General features: G+C 48.8%; 1 protein-coding gene across 8 annotated transcripts in view; it reads left to right on the top strand.

The window, feature by feature from the left end:
• The window catches only part of CASZ1 (castor zinc finger 1), a 278,435-nt gene extending 258,810 nt beyond the window's left edge, over positions 1–19,625 (top strand). For 7 of the 8 annotated variants that reach the window (XM_027658154.1, XM_027658151.1, XM_027658155.1 and 4 more), the window contains 8 exons: positions 1,485–1,607; positions 2,140–2,475; positions 3,235–3,433; positions 3,940–4,111; positions 6,803–6,951; positions 8,738–8,972; positions 10,344–10,634; positions 13,842–19,625. In XM_027658154.1, coding sequence (XP_027513955.1) covers positions 1,485–1,607; positions 2,140–2,475; positions 3,235–3,433; positions 3,940–4,111; positions 6,803–6,951; positions 8,738–8,972; positions 10,344–10,634; positions 13,842–15,103 — 2,767 coding nt within the window. In that variant the 3' untranslated portion in view covers positions 15,104–19,625. The remainder of the gene's footprint in view (positions 1–1,484; positions 1,608–2,139; positions 2,476–3,234; positions 3,434–3,939; positions 4,112–6,802; positions 6,952–8,737; positions 8,973–10,343; positions 10,635–13,841) is intronic. The other variant, XM_027658157.1, reaches the window with a different exon arrangement.
• Positions 19,626–21,151: the final 1,526 nt, after the last annotated feature.

Below are 21,151 nucleotides of genomic sequence, written 5' to 3'. Positions count from 1 at the left end.
GGCTACCCCAAGTCCCCCTCTCAGCACTCACACGATGCCTCCTCCCAGCTCAGTGTGGTGCTGGTTGTCATCAGCCTTTGTTTACAGTCCCTCAGCCAGTTTCAAGCCATGAGGTGGCATCACATCCAGGCCAATTGGAATTAATTCTGAGCATATGTGAGACTGTATCAAAATGCTTTACTAAAATCCAAATATATTGCATCCCTTCATCCACTAATTTTGTAATTCTATCAAAAAAAGCAATTAAATTTGTCTGACAAGATTTATTCTTTATAATCCTGATGCTGTTTATTGCTCATGGTTCCTTTATCCTCTAGATGTTTAATGATTTTCTCCTCCCTCTTAATATTTGTTCCATTACTTTACTGGAAGGAGAAGTTAAGGCCAGAGGTGTGATAATTGCCAAAGATGACTTGACTTTTTTTTTCCCCCTGAAACAACCAGTACCTTGACTGTTGGGGTTTTTTTTTTCCAATTACATAGTACCTCCCTCTTCTCTGTGGCTTAAAAACCAGCAAATAGTCATGCAGTCAGTTTGGGAGTTAATTTCCATTGCACTTCAGGACATACATCACCCAGACTGGCTGATTTGTGCATATTTATATTTTTCCAACCAGTCCCTTTATCTGCTTTGTCTTTAGTTTTCTCACCCAAAGCAAATGTTATAGTGCAGCCATTTCTGACTTGTCACCTCCCATTTTCATTGGGCCTTCTTTTTTAGGTTCAGCACCTCTTGTTTCTGGTAAAGCAACCCCTTTAGTTTGCAGTAACTTGTTTTCATCTCTCTCACCTCACCACTGCTTTCCTTCCTCTTCTCCCTGCAGCCATAACTGACAGCATGTGTTGTATATCCAGGCCTTTTCCAGTAGAAGTTTTTTCTTTTCCCTTTACCCTCCCTGTGGTGAGAGGTCCCTCCTGGGACCACACAGGCTGCCGTTTGTTTCTTGCTTTCCTGCTCATCAGAGCAACTGTAGTTTGTTGTATCTTAATTATGCAAGATTCCCTTGTTAAGTTTCAAATCCTTCCTGCCAGTGTTTCTTACTTGATTTCTCCATTCCCTGTGATTCTGGAGTTTCCTGAAACCACATGTATTTGTGCTGCTCTTTTAAAGGCAGAGGATCTCAGCAGTGGATGAGCAGTGACACCACACTGAGCTGGTTTTGCCCTCTGACTGTTTACTCCAGGATGACACAAGGCACATCCTGGACAGTGCTTGTGTGGCAGGGTGGTTGTTCTGTGTTCAGGGATGATGCTCTGCAGTGTTTCTGCAGTCCAGGCTGCAATGGGTACATAGGTGGTGCTTCCTCTCTCCCATCTGTGGGATACCCTGCTGCTGCAAGGCAGGAGGGGGATCTGGATTCCCTTGAGTGACTGTTGTTTGTGGGAATGCTGATAGAGTTGAAAAACAAAGGAAATATGTCTGTTCCAACCCTGCTTCTCTCCTGGGACCTTCCCTAAGATGCCTGCTTGTCTGCTTTGGCCAGGTTTGGCACCAAGGATTTCTGTGATGCCCAGTGTGACTTCCTGCACAAGGTGCATTTCCACTGCGTGGTGGAGGAATGTGGGGCCCTGTTCAGCACCCTGGATGGAGCCATCAAACACGCCAAGTAAGTGGGAGAGCAGCACTCTTGAGAAAGCTCTGCACACACTCCAGGGAGGGAGAGACCAGCTCAAGACCACCCCAAGTTCCTTGTAAAGGCAGGGGAATGTCCAAGTAAAGAGTGAGTCAGGCCTTGGGCAGCCTGAGACTGAAGGGTCAAAGGGAAGGAGGTGTTGCAGATTTTAAGGCAGATCTGTTGGCACAGTTGGTCTCTCCTGTTGGATAGTTCCCTGTGGTTCACTGCAACAAACTGCTGGCTTCTCTCCACAGCCCTGGGAAGCTGCCCCACAGGCACACTGAGCTCTGACTGTGGCATTTCCCTGGTTTCACCCACCTGATTTCTCTGATTTCTCCACCCCTCTTAAGGAATTCCCTTCTCCTCACGGACGGTCTAGGAGGGCCCTAAATCTTTACGCACAGTTGGCAGAGCCCCTTTTAGGATTTATCCTCAGCTAATTTGCTTGCAGACTCCTGCCCCATTCTTGTTGATGTTTAATCAAATTATGTGCAATGTCTGAATGAACACTGTCCTTTTGCAGTTTTCACTTCCGAACTGAGGGTGGAACTGTGAAAAGTAACTCTGAGTCTCCCTTCTCAACCACTACTGAGAATAAAGCTTCACTGGCCCCTTCGTCACCATCTGCTACTTCTGCCACCATGGCAAGTGCTCCTGCCCTCGACGTGCCCACTCCAAGTCCAGCTACTGTGCCCTCTGCCCCCACACTGCTGGCTTGGAAGCAGCTGGCTTCCACTATACCCCAGATGCCTCAGATCCCAGCATCAGTGCCTAACCTGGCAGCTTCACCCTTGGCAACGACTTCCCTGGAGAACGCCAAGCCTCAGGTCAAACCCGGATTTCTCCAGTTCCAGGAGAAGTAAGTTGGAGCTGCCCTTTGCCTCCTCTGTCCCCCCAGCCTTGCAGTCCCCTCTGTACCACTCCTCAGAGCTGCAGTACTACACCTCTAGTCACCACTGAGACCTTCTGCCTAGAAAGTACTCTGACCTTTACCCCACAGAAAATTTAATTCTCTGAAGTCCAGGAAATACTTTCAGTTATCTTAGTTAAAAAAAATCAAGATTTTCGAGTACATCTGAGAGCACTTTTAGGCACAAATTTAAAGGAGAAATAAACTTGCTGATATATCACTGATTCCTTTTTTATCCCTTATGAGGGATAAAACACAGGTGTCTGCAGTACTTTTGACACTGAAGGGTTATTGGGCCAGAAATCTGTGGAATGAATCGGGGGCATAAGGTACCAAACCCATTGAGCTGATGAGGCAGACCAGTGATCATTTTGTCTGATCAGGGGAAGCCCTGGGATCCTGCAGTGGGATTGCCCAAGAGTTTTGTTTCAGTTGAGCTTTAAATTGGAAGAGTGGCCCTCAAAGACTACAGAACCCACCGTGCACTGCTGTGTTCTAATAATGTTTGTCAGGAAAGTGCCCTGGCTGGGTGGAATTTTAGTAGCATTGCCAGCTTCAATTTCCCTAAAGAGAAAGGTGGCTATGGGAAATCTGTGGGCCATGTTTGGAACAGAGGCTTCAGCTGGGCTCCCCTTGAATTAAATTTTGGCAAAGGAACAAATGTGTGAAATGAGTGAAGGTGATGATTGGGTTTTGGATGTGTTCCAGTGATCCCTGCCTGGCAACAGACTGCAAGTACGCCAACAAATTCCACTTCCACTGTCTCTTTGGGAACTGCAAGTATGTGTGCAAAACCTCTGGCAAAGCAGAATCCCACTGCCTGGACCACATCAACCCCAACAACAACCTGGTGAACGTGCGAGACCAGTTTGCTTATTACTCCCTGCAGTGTCTCTGTCCCAACCAGGTAAGAGCTATTCCAGAGCAGCTGGAATGCTGTGGGAGTGGGGGGAGGAGAATGATCAGGTACACTGACTCCCCAGCAGGAAGGGAGGCTGAGTGTGGCATTCCTGGTCTAACTACAGAACCATGGAAGGGTCTTAATTACCTGGTCTTGCAAAACGTTTGGTTTCTATCTAATGGGAAATTGCGATGCTTGTGTGTTTGTTTGACTGGGGTGAAGCAGACAGGGGGACCAGAGTGACCTGAGAGACACAGGATGAAATAGAATAAAAATCTGTGATGAATCCAGGGAAAGCCACACAGAGTAGTGTGTTACAGAATACACAACAGCAAGACAAAAGACTAGAGGGAACCAGGTGCTCTGCAGGTTGTGAAAGATAAAATGCTCAGGATCTGGAGCATCAGTTCAGGCCCCTCTCACGCCTCAGAAGGGACACCATTAGTGGCAGGCAGGTGAGGGTGCATTTGTTTTAGTCCTACCTAAAGCAGGTGCCTGCTTGCCCCCCCCAGCACTGTGAATTCCGGATGCGAGGGCATTACCACTGTCTGCGTCCTGGCTGCTACTTCGTGACAAACATCACCACCAAGTTGCCCTGGCACGTGAAGAAACACGAGAAGGCAGAGAGGAGGGCAGCCAATGGCTTCAAGTATTTTACCAAGAGGGAAGAATGTGGCAGATTGGGTGAGTTTTGTTCTCTTTCTCATGTGGGCTGTGCCATGCCCAGGCCAAGAATGCCAGGAGTTAGGACCTGCAGGTTTTGCTTAAGAGGTATTTGGTCATTAAATCACTAAACAGGACAGGCAACAAAACACAAAGCAGTTCCTGATGTGCCTCATGTTTTCCCAAATAGACTCAAGGTAAATGGATAGAAACTGTGATGGAGAGGATTGTACATTTGTATTTGTCTGGACATACAGCTTCCCCTTTGTTTTTCCTTTTTATTTAATTGTCAAAGCTTTTTTTTTGTGTGTGTGTTTGTTTGTTTTTATACTTCCTAGTCTTTTGGACTTACTGCTTGTGTTGGAGGAAGCTTAAGGGTGCTCTTAGGAGGATTTTATTTTTTTTTTTAGCCATTGCCAGTGCAGCACTTTGGAAGTCAAAGGGCAAATAACCAGAGAGAGAGAGAGAGAGAGAAGAGCATGCAATAAACTACTCCCTTCTGCTCCAAACCAGTTCTCCACAGCCCCTGTGATCGTACTCCCAGGGAATACAGCCTCCCATCTGAGCAGGGCCTAAGGGAACACCCAGTATGGCACAGCCTCAGACTGGGGCTGGCCCACTTGCCAGGACTATCAGCAGCACTGCAGCAGTTATTAAATCCAAGTGCCTCCAGTGTGAAGCTGGAAAAACAAACACACAACAACAGAAAGTAGAATGAGTTCCTGGGGAGGGACCTAGAGCTGAAATCCGAGGCTCTGAATGGGGGGGAGTCCCTAAAGAGAGCTCCAGCAGAGCTCTGTCCTGAACTTCCTGGGATTCTCGTTGTGGTTTGGCTTAACAGTGTCACAGACCCAAGAGTTCCCTGTCACTCCTGTTTGGAACAAAGGCTGGAACAAAACAAGGTTCAGAATAACGTTTCCGGGTGCTGTTCCCCCCCATTGCAGGGAAACAGCCACAGTAACCAGAAGCAAACTTCTCAGCTTTGAATACATCAAAAAATTTGTACCCAAATGGCAGCTTGTTTGTGGTAACCAGGGCAATGAGTGTCAACACCCTGTGGCCAGTACCTGCCTGGGTCTCACTGACACATGGCAGCAGATTCAGCAGTTGTGTTATTTGCTCACCTTTGGGTGTTTCAGGTGATAGCAGGGGCCAGACAAAGCAGGACAGTGATAGATGACACCCAGCCCACACGGTGCCCTGGCAACAGGCGAGCCTTCACCTGCCCTGTGCTGATAGTGTTTCATCCCACAGCACTGTTTGTTCCCAGTCCCAGAGCACAGGGATCAGAGGGATGGGGAGGGCAGGAGAGGTGGGGCTGTGGGCAGAGCGATACCTAAACAAACACACTCTTGGCATGGACATAAAATGCTGTCTGGGAGCTCCACATGGGCTGGGTGATCCAGGAGCTGCTTGGCAGCGAGGCAGCTCCAGGCTGTGCCTGTGTCAGCAGTGTTTGTTCTGGGGAGGGATGGGGTCCCTGCATCCAGCAGTTTGTACAGGTGCCCATAGGCTGGGCCTGCTGTGCAGTAAACACACATTTAGTCAGCACCCTGCATTTGCCTGCACAGATAGAGGCAGTGTGATGGGATGGTGTGGGGCTGTGTGGTTATATCAACATGAATCCATCCCTGCGTCTCCCTCCATCTCTGCTTTTTGTGTTGTGTGTGTAGAGATATATTCAGAAAATGTGTGTGTATGGGTGTAAGCAGAAATCACTGCCCTGCTTTAAGGGCTGTGAATGTTTCTGAACAAACACACATGATAGGGTGTGGGGGTTTTTTAATGTATGTTTCTGTGTGTATAAATATATATGTGTATGATTGGAGAGAGAGACGAAAAAATACATGTTCAAGTAAAGGTGGGTGGGTGTAAAAGTGAGTAAAAGTGAGCCTGGCTGTACCTCTGTGTATCTGAGGGTATGGCCAAGGGAGGGGGGAGAACAGCAGAACTTGATTATTGGTACAGCTGTGTTTGAACTATACCAAACCATTATTTATCAGCTATAGGAAGTGGCTGTTTGGGATTGTTAATGCCACACACCCCTGGCACACATGGCTGTAGCCATGAGGAGCAGAATGTGTGAGGTGCTCTATGCCAGAACCCAGTGAATTGCTTGTTGTTCAGTAGCTGTCCCTCTTATACAACAAATTTGGAGTGGCAATGAACACTTCCTGGCTCATTCCTATCTGGCCAGAGAGCACACACTGTCCAGAGCTAGAGCTGGTACGAGACTGCTTCTCTGAGAGCACAGTTAAAGTTAAAAAAGAGAAAAAGAACTTTTTATTTCTAATCTAATTATGAGCGTGTATTTTTGACTGTAACTTCTGTGATACAGCTAAATGTCTTGGTTTTGTTCTCTTTGTAAAAGAAAAGGCACTAGCTAAGACTGGAGAGCATTAGGCACGACTAGATGTAATGGTAATGTTCCTTTCTTTATAATGAAACAATGAGGGATGGGACTCGGCTCAGGCTCACTTCTTAAATCAGCATACACTGTAATCCTCTCTTGCAGTAGCTCAGCAGGCAATAGACTGTGGGTTTGTTTTTTTACCTTCAAGACTGTTCCTGAAGAAGCCACAGCCATTGATAATGTTCAATCCCCCAGAAACCCACGTGGCAGCAGCTTTGTCCTGTCCAACCACCTTCCCCCCAGCCCTGCTCCCTCCCCATACCTTCATGCACTACATACAATGGGTTTTGTGTCTGCAGGTTGCAAATACAACCAGGTGAACAGTCACTTCCACTGTATCCGAGAGGGCTGCCAGTTCTCCTTCCTGCTCAAGCACCAAATGACATCCCACGCCAGAAAGCACATGAGGAGGATGCTGGGGAAGAACTTCGATCGTGTTCCCACTCAGGTAACTCCTGTTATTGGAGCTGTAGATCCACAGGCAGCATTGGCCCCTTTGGCTGCAAAGCTGCTGCAGGGCCAGGACACTTGGACCCAGACTCTTAAGGATGTGTGTCTGCACTGGGGGATCCTGCTGGGATATGGGAGGACACCCAGAGTGGCTTTACCTGGCTGGACTTACACGATATGAGGAAAGATGATGAAGCACAGACAGCAAGGCATTGCTTAGTGTAAACAGCTTCTCCTTGTGAATTATGGGGAAAAAAATTGAGAAGGATAGCACTAAAATAATCATATTTACAGCTTGCACTTTCTCCCAACTCTCTCAGTATACACAATTGGCTTATTAAAATTAAAGTGCTTAGGATGTGGAAGAATTGAACGTGCTGGTTAAAGCAAACATTTCCTGTTGCACATAAAGAATCATTTGCTGCTTCCACCTAAGATGGGAGAAATATCAGGCTTGAAATTTCTCTTCCCTTATTGATGTGGAGTTAGCTGGGGCACTCCTGTCCTCTCTCAGGAAGTAGCAGTGATGCAGTTGCTGTTTTTCTAACACGTAACTGAGAGCAACTGGCAGAGTAGATTTATCTGTTCCCTGAATAAATGGAAGAGCTTCAGAACTGAGCTGCTGCTCCAAGGGACAGCATTCCTGCCACCTCCTGCTCGTTCTTGCTCCTCAGTTGCTTTAGCTTCCATTGACTTGGGAGATGAAACAAGCTGGCTTTATTTAAATGCCTGTGGCTGATCTGACCATAAGAACATCATCTGGTATATGGAAAACAAAAGGGACCATCTGTAGAAGCAAGATGGAAACCCTCTTTTCATTCCACAACATGGGAATGAGAGGTCCCTGTTAGTTATTAACTACTGTCAGTAAGTGAACTGTTCAAGCCTAGTGCTGTTGGATTTAATGAGTTCACAGATGCCAAGGAACTGGTGTTGCTGTTGAGGCAGCTTTGGGTCTTTACACAGAAAGCTTAGGTACAAGAGTCAAACTCAGGGTTTAACAAATAGATTTGTGTTCACTACTCTTGTAGCACATGCTGAGTTCAGACCTGAGAATTTTAGTGCATGGTGGGCAGGGGATGCTGGGTTTGACCTCCATCTCCTTTCACTGGCAGTCCTGTGTCAGTGAGAAGCAGCAGTGGTGGCCTGAGCAGTCCTGGGAGCACACAGCACTCATCCTGGTCTGGGCTCAGCCCATGGAGCAGTCCAGCAAACAACTAAACAAGGATCAAACCACAGCCTGGGGCTCGTGGCAGAGCTGACCAGACTGCTGGGCTGCCACTGCCTCCAGTTTTTCCCATGCCATGGTGCTCTGTAGGCAGTTGGTGCAGTGTTGGGATATACTCTGGGTACCAACCCATGACTGTCCAGACAAGGCCAGGCCGCTGTGAGCACAGCACACACGTGTGTCCCCCGTGTCTCAGCACTGACAGTCATGTTTCCAGGGTCTGACTGCAGCAGGACCTACACAGTGAGGCAGCAATGCCAAGATTATCACCTCCTGTTTGTGAACGCCTCAGAATCCACACACCAGGAGGTGGTGCCAAGATTAACACTCCCAGCCTCTGAGTGCATCACAATTCACATACCAGGGTGCCCGTGCCAAGTTTAATGCTCTGAGCTCCCCGTGCAGGAAGATTCACTCTCCCAGTGCCATGGGTTCCACTCACAAGCATGTTCCAGCCATCCCTCATGAACTGGAGAGATAAACGTGCAGACAGATGGTTTTGGTCTTGGCATCTCGCTTTTGGTGTGAAAGTCCCCGTCCTGTTTTCTTGCTGCAGGTTATTGGCCACACTCCAAGAAATGAGAATCTCCCCCAGGTTGGCAGCATGGCACCCAGCCCAGCCTCATCAGGAACCCCAGCTTCCTTCCAGGGACCCCCCAGCATGATGGACACGGAAACAGATGAGTACATGGATTACACTGGCTGTAGCCCTGGGGGGATCTCCTCGGAATCTTCCAACATGGACCGCAGCTGCTCCAGCACTCCAGTGGGCAATGAAAGTACATCAGCAGGTAAGGCAGAAGGGCAGGGGTGTGAAATGGGTCATCAGTTGCCTGCCCTCTTGGGAGATAAACTCATGAAGAGAGGCCAAGGGATAGCTGCACCTTAAAATATGAACTGTACCAACTTCACAGTAGTGCCTCACACTAACGCAGCTCTCTCCAGCACTTGAGAGAAAGGTCCATCAAAATGTGCACCTCAAGCATCCAGGAACTAACAGCATATCTTTTTTGTGCCCATGAAGAGAGGTTTTTATCCTGGGTCTTGGAGTTGAGTCTATTTTAATAGTTGATTTTAAAAAAAAAAAGCTGTGGTCCTGTTCTGTACTTGGCATTTCCCTTGGTACCTTTTTGTGTTTCCTCGAGCAGCATCTGAAGTCAGGTACTTTCCTGTACTGGTGAGATACAGAAGGACTGTACAACAGCAAATATTATCTACACAGGGGATAAAACCTACCACATCTTCAGGAAACTCCATATAAAAGCAGCTCAGAGAGTTCCCTTCCTCACACAGAAACTCTTGTTCCACTTTGTGCAGTGTTGCACAGAGGAGACCCCCATCACCCCCTCTTTTGGGAATTAAATTCCTGCCCTTGTGTCCCATTTGCCAGGGTAATGTGCAGCCATCTCACACTGCGCTGTGTTACAGGGTCAGCTTGTCAGGACTCAGGTGCCAGTTTGGAGTTCTGTTATCTATCATCTCATGGTTTCAGGGATCTCTAAGCTGTCCTTCCCAGGTTAAATGTGATACTCTGCATAGGCTGCCTCAGTTTGCTTTAATTTTCCTACTTTTCTTTCCCACACCAGATGAAGGCCATCCCATGGCCCAGTCAGCCTCGTGGCACTGCCAGGTCCCCACAGTGGTTGCCCCATGACATTGTGGCTCCTCCAGAGGGTTCTGTGGGCAGTGGTTCCTGGCACACTCTCCTGTGTCAGTGGTGGCCCAAGTCACATTTCCTAGGAAATGCTCTCCAGGCAGGAGCAGCTCCACCCCCCAGATGTCAGAGAGAGCACCCTTACAGCTGGTAGTTGGAACAGGCAGGCACCACATAGGTGAACAAGGACCAGTCAATCAGGAATTCCTGCCTGAAACCCTGTGGCTCTTCCCCCATGCCATAAAGACACCCTACTTCCTGCAGAGACAACCCTTCTCTTCCTGGTGCTGTCAGTTCCTCACCTTCTGTTCCTTCTCCATTACAGTTCTGTTTCATACATTTGTGAATGTATTTTCCATTTTCATCATATTGCTTCTGCTCTTGGGTTCTCATTTCAGTTCTTTTGTTTTTTGTTTTGTTTTGGTTTTTGTTTTGTTGTGTTTTTTCTTTTTTTTTCTTTTTTTTTTTTCTTTTTTTTCTGCTTTTTTTTTCTCTCCACATTCTCCAGGCTGCCTGGTTCCTTCTACTGCTACTGCTGCTGCCGACGATGCCCACACTGCACCACAACCTCCACCACCATCTCTGCCTCCATCTTTCTCACAAGCCCTGCTTAGGTCTCCCCTCCCCACCCTGCCCTATCTCTTCTCTCCATCTTGTCTCTCGTACTCCCTGCTCAGTGCCACTCTGGGAGCCAGCAGAGGCATTGTCATGCCTGCCGCCAGCACCGCTGGGTTCTCGCCCATCATTGCCACTCCAACTCCAGTAAAAAGTGACGTTCCCTTAGTGCAGGATGCAGCAGGTAACACTTCTTTGCTTTCTCTCTGTGTCCTGTGCCCACCTCCTTCCCCACTCACCCTGCCCACGTTTTTTTCTCTGCACCTTTGGGTCAGTAGAGCAGCCGAGGTCGCTCTGTGCCTTATCTAACGTTACCCAGGGACCTGCCTGTGCCTGCTCCCTCTCCCTGCTCACACAGTAACCACAGCTAAAGGAACCAAAACCACAGCAAATCATTCACAGACACTCAGGTACCTGAGAGCAATTCCCACCAATTCCTACCTATGAGAAAAACCTAACAAAATCCACAGCTAAAATGCACTTTCAGCCTCTTGGTAACATCAAGGAGGCCACAGAGCAAACTTTGGCTCATGTGGCATTAATGGGACTTGGGATTCTTGGTTAGATCTTCCAGGCCACCCAGCCCAGTGCCTGCCATAGTCTGCTGCACGTGTATCTTGGCAGGTCCATGTCTGAGGAGGTACCAGGTCCCGTGTTTCTGTTGATCTTGGGAGCTTCATGTGTTGCCACAGCTCAGGGCCTTCCCCGTGAAGTCCATGCAGTGTCACACCATGACATCATCAGGCAGCTCGGGCTGTTTCTCACACTCACTGTTATTTATATCTGCTCTAACCAGCTGCAGAAAACACAGAGAGATTTTTTAGTTTTAAGCTGCCATGTTTCCCATGTGTGACTAAGATCAGAGATGTCTCAGGCTGGGGATTCTCATTCCAGCTGGGATTGGTTTTTAGGGTGTGTCTCAGTTTTGGCTTCTTCTCCCAACTCCCAACTCTTTTCTAGTTAATTAAGGGCATATGCTTAAAGTTCACACTTAAGAGGCTTCTGGCAGCCTACAAATGTCCCAGTCATTCTTCCTGCCAGTTTTAGTAATGTGTAAATCCGAGGTCAGTGGTTGGGACTGTGGCTGGAGGACCAACTCCCCTTGGAAGTTCATGGGTTTTTCTCATGGGACTCGGCAGGAGAAGGATCCTTGCCCTGTCCAGAGGAGTGTGTGCCAATTAACAAAATTCACAAGAACCTACATTTTTGCTTCTTTTTTAACTATTTGCATGCAACCTGAAACATGTTAACCTTGTGCTGTGCTTCCTCCAATCAAAGACTTTTAAGTTTCTTGTTTTTACCTATGTATAGTTTGGTAGTTGGAGAGACAAGCTCATGGCAAACATTTACCACTGAGATTTGCTGGGGATCACATCCATTGAGGCTTGTAATGTTAAATGGGGTGCAGGGACTGAAGGTTGGCTGGTGGCAAAGGAGGAGAGTGCCCCAAGGTGTCATCTCTCTCCATCATGCCCTTACTCCGAAACTTTGCCTGTACGAGGAAACAGAATTGCTTTTCAACTAAAGTTTTAAGCACATCTGTTTAACTGTTGTAAAAGCTGAGTAGATACATTGAGTTTTAAACAGGTACAATTTAAATTCTACTTATTTCTCATCCAGAGTCTTTCCCCAAAGATGACGTGTCCCATATTCCCATCTGAAGACAGACAGTATGAGCATTCACACTAATTAACGCTAAAGGACTTGATGGTTTGGCTATAATTTTCTAAAAATAAGGAGTTCCTCTGGACACCAGCAACTTGTCCAGGCACAAATGCACTCACACAAGTTGGCTGGGAGTGGAGAACTGGATTTTACAGTACCAGATGTTCGGGGGGGAGCAGGGAGTAAATTGGTCCCAGATTCTGCAGTGAAGCGCCTGCCAATCCCCAGCCTGCAGTGACACAGAGTTATCCCGAGCGTGCAGTTTGCACCAGCTCCCTGTCACTCCAAGGGCTCGCTCTGGGAGCCCCAGGCTCATGTCCTGACCTGCAACCTGAGCACAAGTGCCATGAACAAATGGGTGTGGAGAAACCTTCTGTTCTTTGCTGATCCTGCAGCCTCTCTAGCCTGGCCATGTGGGAGAGGAGGTTCCTGCTCCACTCCAGTGACTCGTGTCCTACAGTGCCAGGGTAACTCCGGGAGTTCCCTCAGTGGTCACCTCCTTCTCTTGAAGGGTTGTCACTGAAGGGCCAGCAGGGCAACAGTAGTATGGAATACTATTCCTGGAATACCTGTGCATCAGCCAGAAAGGGAATAACTCTACACCAGTCAAACAGATGACTGCTCCTTCAGTCTCCCAGACAAGGATTCAAGCTGCTCTGGGTTCTCAGGCCCCAGGCACTGAGTGTCACAAATGGTGTCTCTTTTCAAGAGGATGGCAGTTTCAGCAGGAAAAGAGGCAAAAAAAAAAAGAAGTATGTTTTAGTTGCAAGCTATAATTTCCAATTACACTCATGGTTCTGCACCTGGTGAGAAATTCTTGCTTCCAACCTTGTCTGCGCTGCATGTTGATACTGGAGATTGTGGTTTGATTCTGGAACTAGCAAGCAGAGAAGGAAAAAAAGTTAATAGATATAATGAGGTCGAGTCCTTGATGTCAGTGTGATCCTGGGGGATGGCAGCACTTGGCCAGATGCACTGGCCCTGTGAATGAAAGGGAAGATAGATGAGGGCTCTTTATTTACTGGGGGCATCATGTGATTTTTGAGACCCAGGGGAAAGCTGCAGAACTGGTATTTTCTCTCGGAGTCCACTGGCTAGTGATGATGAGAATTAGCCCCATTGAACATCTGTCCATCTGTCTTTCTAAGTGCACTCACTGTAATATGTAGGCTCATTACAGTGAGGGATGGTGCAGTCTCCTGGCCAAAGTCCATCCTGTTTCTATAAATCCCCCCCCGTGCAGTTTTAATCAGGCATGGGATCTTCTTCACCTCCTGCCTGTCCTTGGCAATGGTAGTGGATTTCAAGAGCCTGGCTAGGTGGAACAGTGCACACATCCTGGCTTTTAGCACCCTGAAACTCCTTCACCACTCCAGTGGTGAAGAACTGCAGTAACATACCTTAGTCCTTGGACTGGAACAAGCCAGCTCCTCCCTATTCAAGTCTCATTTGAGGAAAACGGGACTAGAGATTAATTAAGCAGCAGGAGAAACTGTGAGAGTATCAAATAGAGAAGCAACAGTTAGCATTTGGACAAGATCAGCTTCACCAGCTGAGGCAAGGCAGGATATGCTGAAAATTGAGGAAGTGATGTCCAGCAGGCGTCAGCCAGTGCTGGATCGCGGAGCTCAGGCTCACTCAGAGCTCGAGGGATGAGCTTGCCAGGATGGCTGGGAGATGCAGAGACCTGGCTGTCAGCAACACCGCTCTCGCTTTCTCTCCCCAGGGAACACCATCACTATGCCAACTGCCTCGGGGGCCAAAAAGCGCTTCTGGATCATCGAGGACATGTCCCCGTTCGGGAAGCGCCGCAAGACCGCGTCCTCCCGCAAGATGCTGGATGAGGGGATGATGCTGGAGGGATTCCGGCGCTATGACCTCTACGAGGACTGCAAGGACTCCAGCTGCCAGTTCTCCCTCAAGGTGACCCACTACCACTGCACGCGGGAGAACTGCGGCTACAAGTTCTGCGGCCGCACCCACATGTACAAGCACGCGCAGCACCACGACCGCGTCGACAACCTGGTGTTGGATGATTTCAAACGCTTCAAGTCTTCGCTGAGTTGTAACTTCCCAGACTGTCAGTTCTCTGGCAATAGCACACACTTCCACTGTCTGCGCTGCGGCTTCCGCTGCACTGACAGCACCAAGGTGACAGCTCACCGCAAGCACCACGGCAAGCAGGACGTCATCAGCGCCGCGGGCTTCTGCCAGTTCAGCTCCAGCGTGGACTGCGAGGTGCCCGACTGCAAGTACAAACTCAAGTGCTCCCACTTCCACTGCACCTACCCTGGCTGCAAACACACGGTGGTGGGCATGTCACAGATGGACTCGCACAAGCGCAAGCACGAGAAGCAGGAGCGAGGGGAGCTGCCTGCCATCTCCCCCGGCCCCGAGGGCCTCGCCCACTCCACCCTCGAGTATGACATCCAGAACTCTTCCATCAACCTGGACAGCTCCCTCAACCTCAGCACTGACAACAACAGCTCCCTCTTCTTCCTGCAGAACGCGGCCGGCGTGGGCCTCAACGACTCCCTGGACCTCAGCAAGAAACAGGCAGAGGCCACCGAGGGCCCGTCCCCGAGCAGAGCCGGGACCGCGGCCCAGGAGAGGGGCCCGGGGGCGTCGGGCTCTGGTGATGTGGAGGACGAGGATGACTCTTCCCAAGAGGATGAAGAGGATGACGAGGAGGAGATGAATGAAGAAGAGGAGGATGATGAAGAGGAGGATGATGATGATGATGACGACGAGGACGATGAAGAGGAAGACCTGAACACGGATTCTGAAGAATCGCTGCCTGACCCTGAAGGCCTGGCCACTAAAGAAGATGGAGAACCAGAGGAGGCTGCTTCTTCCACAGACCATGGCGATGCTTCCAGGCCACAGGGCGAGCCAGCCCTCACTCCAGCCCCAGCTCCTGCTCCTGCTCCTGCTCCAGCTCCAGCTGCTGCCCCAGCCTCCACCACTGCTCCAGCAGCTTCTCCTTAATCCAAGAGACAACGACGGCAGTGGTTTGGTTTTGCTCTTACACAGAATTACTAAGAGGACCCTATGTGAGGCGAGAACAAAGATTGGGATGGCAAATGAAAAACAAACTCCGTGCCACACACACGAGAGAGAGGAAGGAAGGAAACCCCTGCTCCTCCCCAGGCCCCATAAGAGATTGGTTTGCAGCAGGACTGGTGCTGCCTCATCCATTCTGCAGATCCCGGAACAGGGGGCAGGATGCAGCAAAAAATACCCTTTATATGGACATGAACCTTGAGGGTACCCGCTGCTCTTCCCTGCTCCCTGCATGGTGTGTGGGGCCTGTGCCCATCTGGGGACCCTTTGTTATGGGTGGGGCTCTATCCCCCCAATTTTCTTTCTGGGTTTTATTTTTCCATGTTTTCAGTTGTACGATAATAATAATAATCTCCACTTCTTGGAGGGGGGTGGGTGGGAACAGCAGGTAATGAATTTTAGAGATATATATTTGTGTGTGTGTCTCTCTATATATAATGTACACACACACACACATATATAAAATTCAAGGAATTGGTGTCACAGAGACAAGTAGCTCAGCTTTTGCCAGTGGGAAGGAGGGGTGAGGGGTGTGCTCTCTCTCTACCCCTCCCCCTTCTTTCTCCAGCATTAAATGAATGGCATCAGACAGCCAGGGTGGGAGTGGGTATTTATTGTCACATAAATGAGGACGCATTAATGAACGAGCAGGGGTGGGAATGGGACACTCCTCTGTTCTTCCAGATCCTTTTTACTGTTAATGATAATAATTTTGAATGCTATTTATATTGTAAAACTTTCTCAGTCTACACTTTCTCTGTAGGACACCTCTCCTCATCCCTGCTGCTCTGCCTGTAGGGATTTAGCTGAAGTAACCTGGGAAGAACACAGCGGGCAGTCACAGGGTCTGTCACACTGGAGGACTGGGGTTAATCCACCATCCAGTTCCATCTCATCCCAACCCCCAGGTGCTTCCTCTCTGCTGAGGGTGAGGCGTTTTTGTGGTGCTTCAGTATCCCCATCTCAGGAGGTTGTGAGCTGCCCTGTCCCACAGGGAGCACCGTGCTCAGAGGAGCGTCCGGGTTCTGCCCCGAGCGCTGGCACCAGGACAGGAATGTCCCGTGCCCAGCCCTGTCCCCAGCCTGGCACCAGGACAGGACAGACACGGAGCCCTGGTGACTCTGGGAGAGGCCAAGGCAGCGCTGCCGAGGCAGGAGGAGGCAGGACAGGCCCGGGATCCACGGTGGGTGTCCTGCTCGGCCCTGGATGGGAGGGGACACGCCTGTCCCGCTGCAGCCCCCAGGGCAGCGCTGGGGAGGTGCCGCAGGGCCGGGGCCACGGGGAGAACTCGGACAGGGAGGGCCGGGGGCTCGGGCACTGCGGGAGCAAATGCACCTACACTGTTGGACCTGCCACCTCCAGCAGCTCGGGCTTGTCCCTGCTCCAAGCTCTTCCCTGCTCTCCTTTCCTAGCCTGGTCTGGGAACACACACTACAGGACACTGTCCCGGACTCCGGCAGGTGAGCCAGTGGCTGTTTGACCCCAAATCCTTGCCTGAGAGGGCTTGTCTACACACACCAGGGCTCCAGAAGGACTAGTATGAATTAATTCTGATAATAGTTATTTCGGTGCCAGTTTTAAGTATACCAGCCTAGTCTGAGCTTTGTCCCTTTTTTAAAAAAAAAAAAACCTAATTATTTTTTTCTCATGCCATGCAGGCGCCCTCTCCCCTCCTCAGCTCTACAAGCCCTTCAGCTCCAAGGGATCCCCGGGATTTGTTTTCACTCTGAACAGATAAAGGCCTCAAGAAGTTTAGGTTGCGTTGGTTTTTTGTTTTGTTTTGTTTTGTTTTTTTTTTAATTATTTCCCTAAGGAACTGGTGCAGATCAGGTCTGATTTATAAACAAGCAGCTCAGCTGTGTAAATGTGGGGACAGAATGTTCAGATAATGTTTCAAAAGGAAAGGCAAAAAAAAAAAAAAAGTTGTACAGTATTTTTCCTGTAAAGGTTATTACTATATATAGAACAAAAGAGAATCCACCAATGCCAGGGGGATGAGGGGGGGGTCACCTGCCTTCTGGATAGCCCTTAGATATGGTTAATTGTGTGCAATTTTTTTTTTCTCCTTTTTTTTTTTTTTTATTTTTTTCTCTCTCCTTCAATGTAGTGTTTGTTTGTGGGGGGTGGCAGGGGAGGGGGGGCCTTAACGCTGCGGTTTGAGGCTGACTTGACACTCCCAGCACTGACCGGAGCTGCACGGTTCCGAATTCTAACTTGAATTTTGTAGAGATGAAACAAATGGAAAAAAAAAAAAAAAGAAAAAACGAAAACAAATGAAATATTGTTATTACTAGTTTGTAGTTTATTTAATTCTTTGGAGTTCTTTTCCTCTATCAGCTATTTGTGTGGCTTTTATTTTTATAGGGGTTTTTTTTTTGTTTGTTTGTTTTTGTTTTGTTTGGTATATCCCCTGCCCTCAGCTGTGTGTTTCCTAGCACAACCTGATTCCTGAATAGAATGAAGCTCATGTTCCTGGGGCAGAGTGATGGAATGATGCCCTGGAATTTCTCAAAATGGGATGGGGCAGAAAAATATTTAACTTTACCAGCATTTGCTGCAGGTTCTGTACTTGTACATTTTCCCCATGTCCAATACTTAGATAGGATGGTGATGGGCTCCAGGAGGAATCCTTGGATGTAACACAAAGCCACATCTTGCAAAGCAGATGTGATGATTTTGTACCACTGAAACACAGGATGTCTGTCAGTGACTGTGGGAGCAGCACCGAGCCCTGCCCGGTGCCAGGGCCAGCACAGGGCTCCCTTGGGCCACCCGTGTCCCTGGGGACAGACGGGCCCTGTCCCTGCTGCCGGGAGCTGGGAACCTGCACCGGGACACAGCGTTGTACCTCTCCCCTTTCATATCTCACCAGGAGTCACTGCACAGCAGTGGGGAAAGCAGGAAAGCAGCAGTGTGTGGAGAGAGGGGGTGACATGTCCAGCAGCTCTGCCTGACGCTGGCCGGGACACATCCCGGGGGCAGGAGCGGGCCGGGATCCGCCGGGATGGGCCCCGTGTCACACGTCCTTCTGTGGGGCCCAACGTGCCACAAGGGCCTGTGTTTATCTATGCACACCATTTTCTCCCCCAAGGCGCCCTTACTTCTCCCTGATATCTCAGCCCTTCTCCCAAAGTTCTCTCCCCTCTTCTCCGGGAGCTGGCACAGGGAACAAGAGTTCTTTCCCCCCAGGCTGCTGCTCCAGGTGACCCCTGGGCAGGGTCAGGTGCCCTGGCAGGATAGTGGCCACCGGCCGGGCCGGCCCCAGAGCATCCTCCTCCTGCTCCTGTAACTCTTACACTGTCTCTGTTCACAACAACAACAACAACAAGTCAACAAGGTTAAACCCGACTTTTTATTCTGCCATGTCCAGGCTTTAATTCAGCAAAACCCTTAAGCAGATGACTCTGAGCGGGCCCAGGTTTAAGCCTGAGCTTAAGTGCTTTTCTGAACCAGGGCCTCAGCAGCCCAAGGACCCCGTCAGAGCAGGCCTTTGTCACTCCAAGCTCTCATATCAGTGGGACTGTCAATGCTGTTGAAATTATGTGCTTAAAGAATGACCAGAGAAAGAGAGGGAGATTCAACTGACTCTGTGAGGAGGGGAAAGAGGAGAGAGGAAACGGAACTGTTCTGTCCAAAACAAGATAAAAAACCAAACAAAATAAACCTTGAGATGGACCCTCCTGATTCTGCTACCATTCACTGCTGAAGAGCAAAAAAAAAACAAAAAAAAAAGAAACAAAAACTATTGACTAGATTGTTCATTCTAGCCACAAACTCAACTGGATTAAAGTCTGCGTGGAAGGAATTTTGTAAAGAAAAAAAAAAATTAAAAAAAATTTTCCAATGTAGCAAAAAAAAAAACAAAAACAACTTTAAAAAAACAAAAATGAAAAAAAAAAAAGACAATGAGGGAGGATTCTAGCCTTTTGTAATATCCATATTGCACACTAGGACTATAAGCCATTGCTAGCTCATTTTGAATTTTAAATGTGTAATTTTTTTTTGTTTTGTTGTTGTTTTTTTTTTTCTTTCCGTGGGGGAGGGGGGGGAAATAAATGCTTGAACCACCAATGCTCTTTTTAATGTTTTATAAATATGTATGTGTATATATATAAATATAAAAATAATATGTATGCACATATATATGTGTGTGTGTATATATCTATATGTATATACATATATATAGATATATAGATATATATATAGGTTTTGAGACAAAAATGCAGAAAGTGAAAAAAAACACCCTAAACAGGATGGTGTGCTCTGATTTACTTGAATCTGGTCTCTTCAGCACCTGCGTTATTAAGAACTGAATATTTTTCCACTTGAATTTAGTGCTATTAGAAATTTAATATATGTGTTTTATTTATTTGATTTTTTTTTTTTGCATGACTGATGCAAGGTTTGACATTTTCACTCAATAAAAACTGGAAAAAAAAACCCCAAAGTTTTAAGTGATCAAGTTGTCTTCTTGCTTGAGGTTTATGTTTTTAAGAGCTTGGAGCAGGGGGTGTTGGGAAGCCCTGCACCCACGGAACAGGGAGCAGTGATGCTCAGATGGGAAGTGCAGTAGGAAGGGAATTCTCTTTACATGGATTCTGGCCTTAAGGTTTTCCACAGTGCTGTGGTTTTATTGGAAGTACCATCAGGGCCCCTGGCAAAGTCCTGCTCACAGCTCCACAACTTGCTAATTGGGATGTGGAATTAGAGAGGTGACCGTTCACATTTTGACTTTTCCCCTCCTACCTTGGCCTACAGGCTCAGGGTGCTGGATTGGGATCCATGGTGGAACTGCCCTTGCTGAGACCCACCTGAAGCCTTACAGTGACACTCAAAGCCCCAAATCAACATCTTTGACTCACCCACACAAAAAAGATAGGAGCCTGAATGAAACATCCTGTCTGGATGGAAGGGGAGGGGGCAGTAGATCTCCTCAGTCACACACTTTTGTAGAACTCAGCAAGAACACAGAGCTGTGCCCCAGCCATCAAACATCCCAGAGCCAGCCTTCCTCCTTGGCTGCTCGGCAGCTTTTCCTGCTGCAGAAACCTGTGCACACCAAAGTCCTGGCTGCTATCAGGGGTGAGGATGTCCCTGACAGCCCCAGTGTGGGCACAGTGCCCTGGTACAGCTGCTCCAGCTGCCAGGGGGCTGGTGGGAAGAACTACAGATGAGCTAAAAACCTGCCTGTCCCCTGTGCTCCTACCCAGGACTCATCCCAGGCCTGGGCACTTCCACACCCAAGGTGGGTCTGGAACAGGCTTTCATCACCAGCATCCCTGCTCTGGGACAGGCAGTAGATGCCACTTTATGAGGAAGTGAGCAAGTTACTTTGAGGGAATAAAAGCCCCAGTGCATGTTTCCAGCACATCCTGTGCTCTGCAGTGATTGCCCTCACGGTGCCTGCCAGGGGCCGACACGTTCCCCAGCACCTGCCCCCCATGGCAGGTCACTGCAGGTACCCATCCCCAGTCCTGGTGGGAATCCTTACGTGTGCCAGGACTGAACTCTGCACAAGAGCTGCCTCCACTCTGCCCAAAATGGTTCTGCCAGTGGTGAGGCCCCCGAACTGCCCACAGACAGCACACATCCAGCTGCCTTCCTGGATGGGCTCCAGTGCCCTGAAAATGCAGCTGGTCCTGCACCACCAGCAGGATTTGGGTGTCTGTGCATCCATCCCCTGTTGGCAGTGCCGGGTGAGCTCCTGGGCACTGCACGATTCCTGTCCTGCCAAGTGCTACTGGAGATGCAGAGCCAAGCAATGTCCAAGTTCTCATTTTACCCAAAGAACACGAGAACAGCCCTCCCATGTGGCTCTTCCCCAGCCATCTCGAAGCAGCTGGGTCTTTGTGCCTCTCTGCCATCGTCAGAGAACCCGGGAGCAGCAGAGCAGTGCCTGCCAAGCCTGGTGCATTGGCAGCAGCTGCCTCCTTATTAGCAGAGAGGATTAGACTCCTCTCTCTTTCAAAGCCC

Source organism: Corapipo altera, unplaced genomic scaffold (genome assembly GCF_003945725.1).
Source record: "Corapipo altera isolate COAL_440 unplaced genomic scaffold, ASM394572v1 301, whole genome shotgun sequence".
In the NCBI taxonomy this organism is placed as follows: Eukaryota; Metazoa; Chordata; class Aves; order Passeriformes; family Pipridae; genus Corapipo; species Corapipo altera.
Note: the sequence above shows the minus strand (reverse complement) of the source record. Positions and strands in the feature narration are given on the sequence as shown.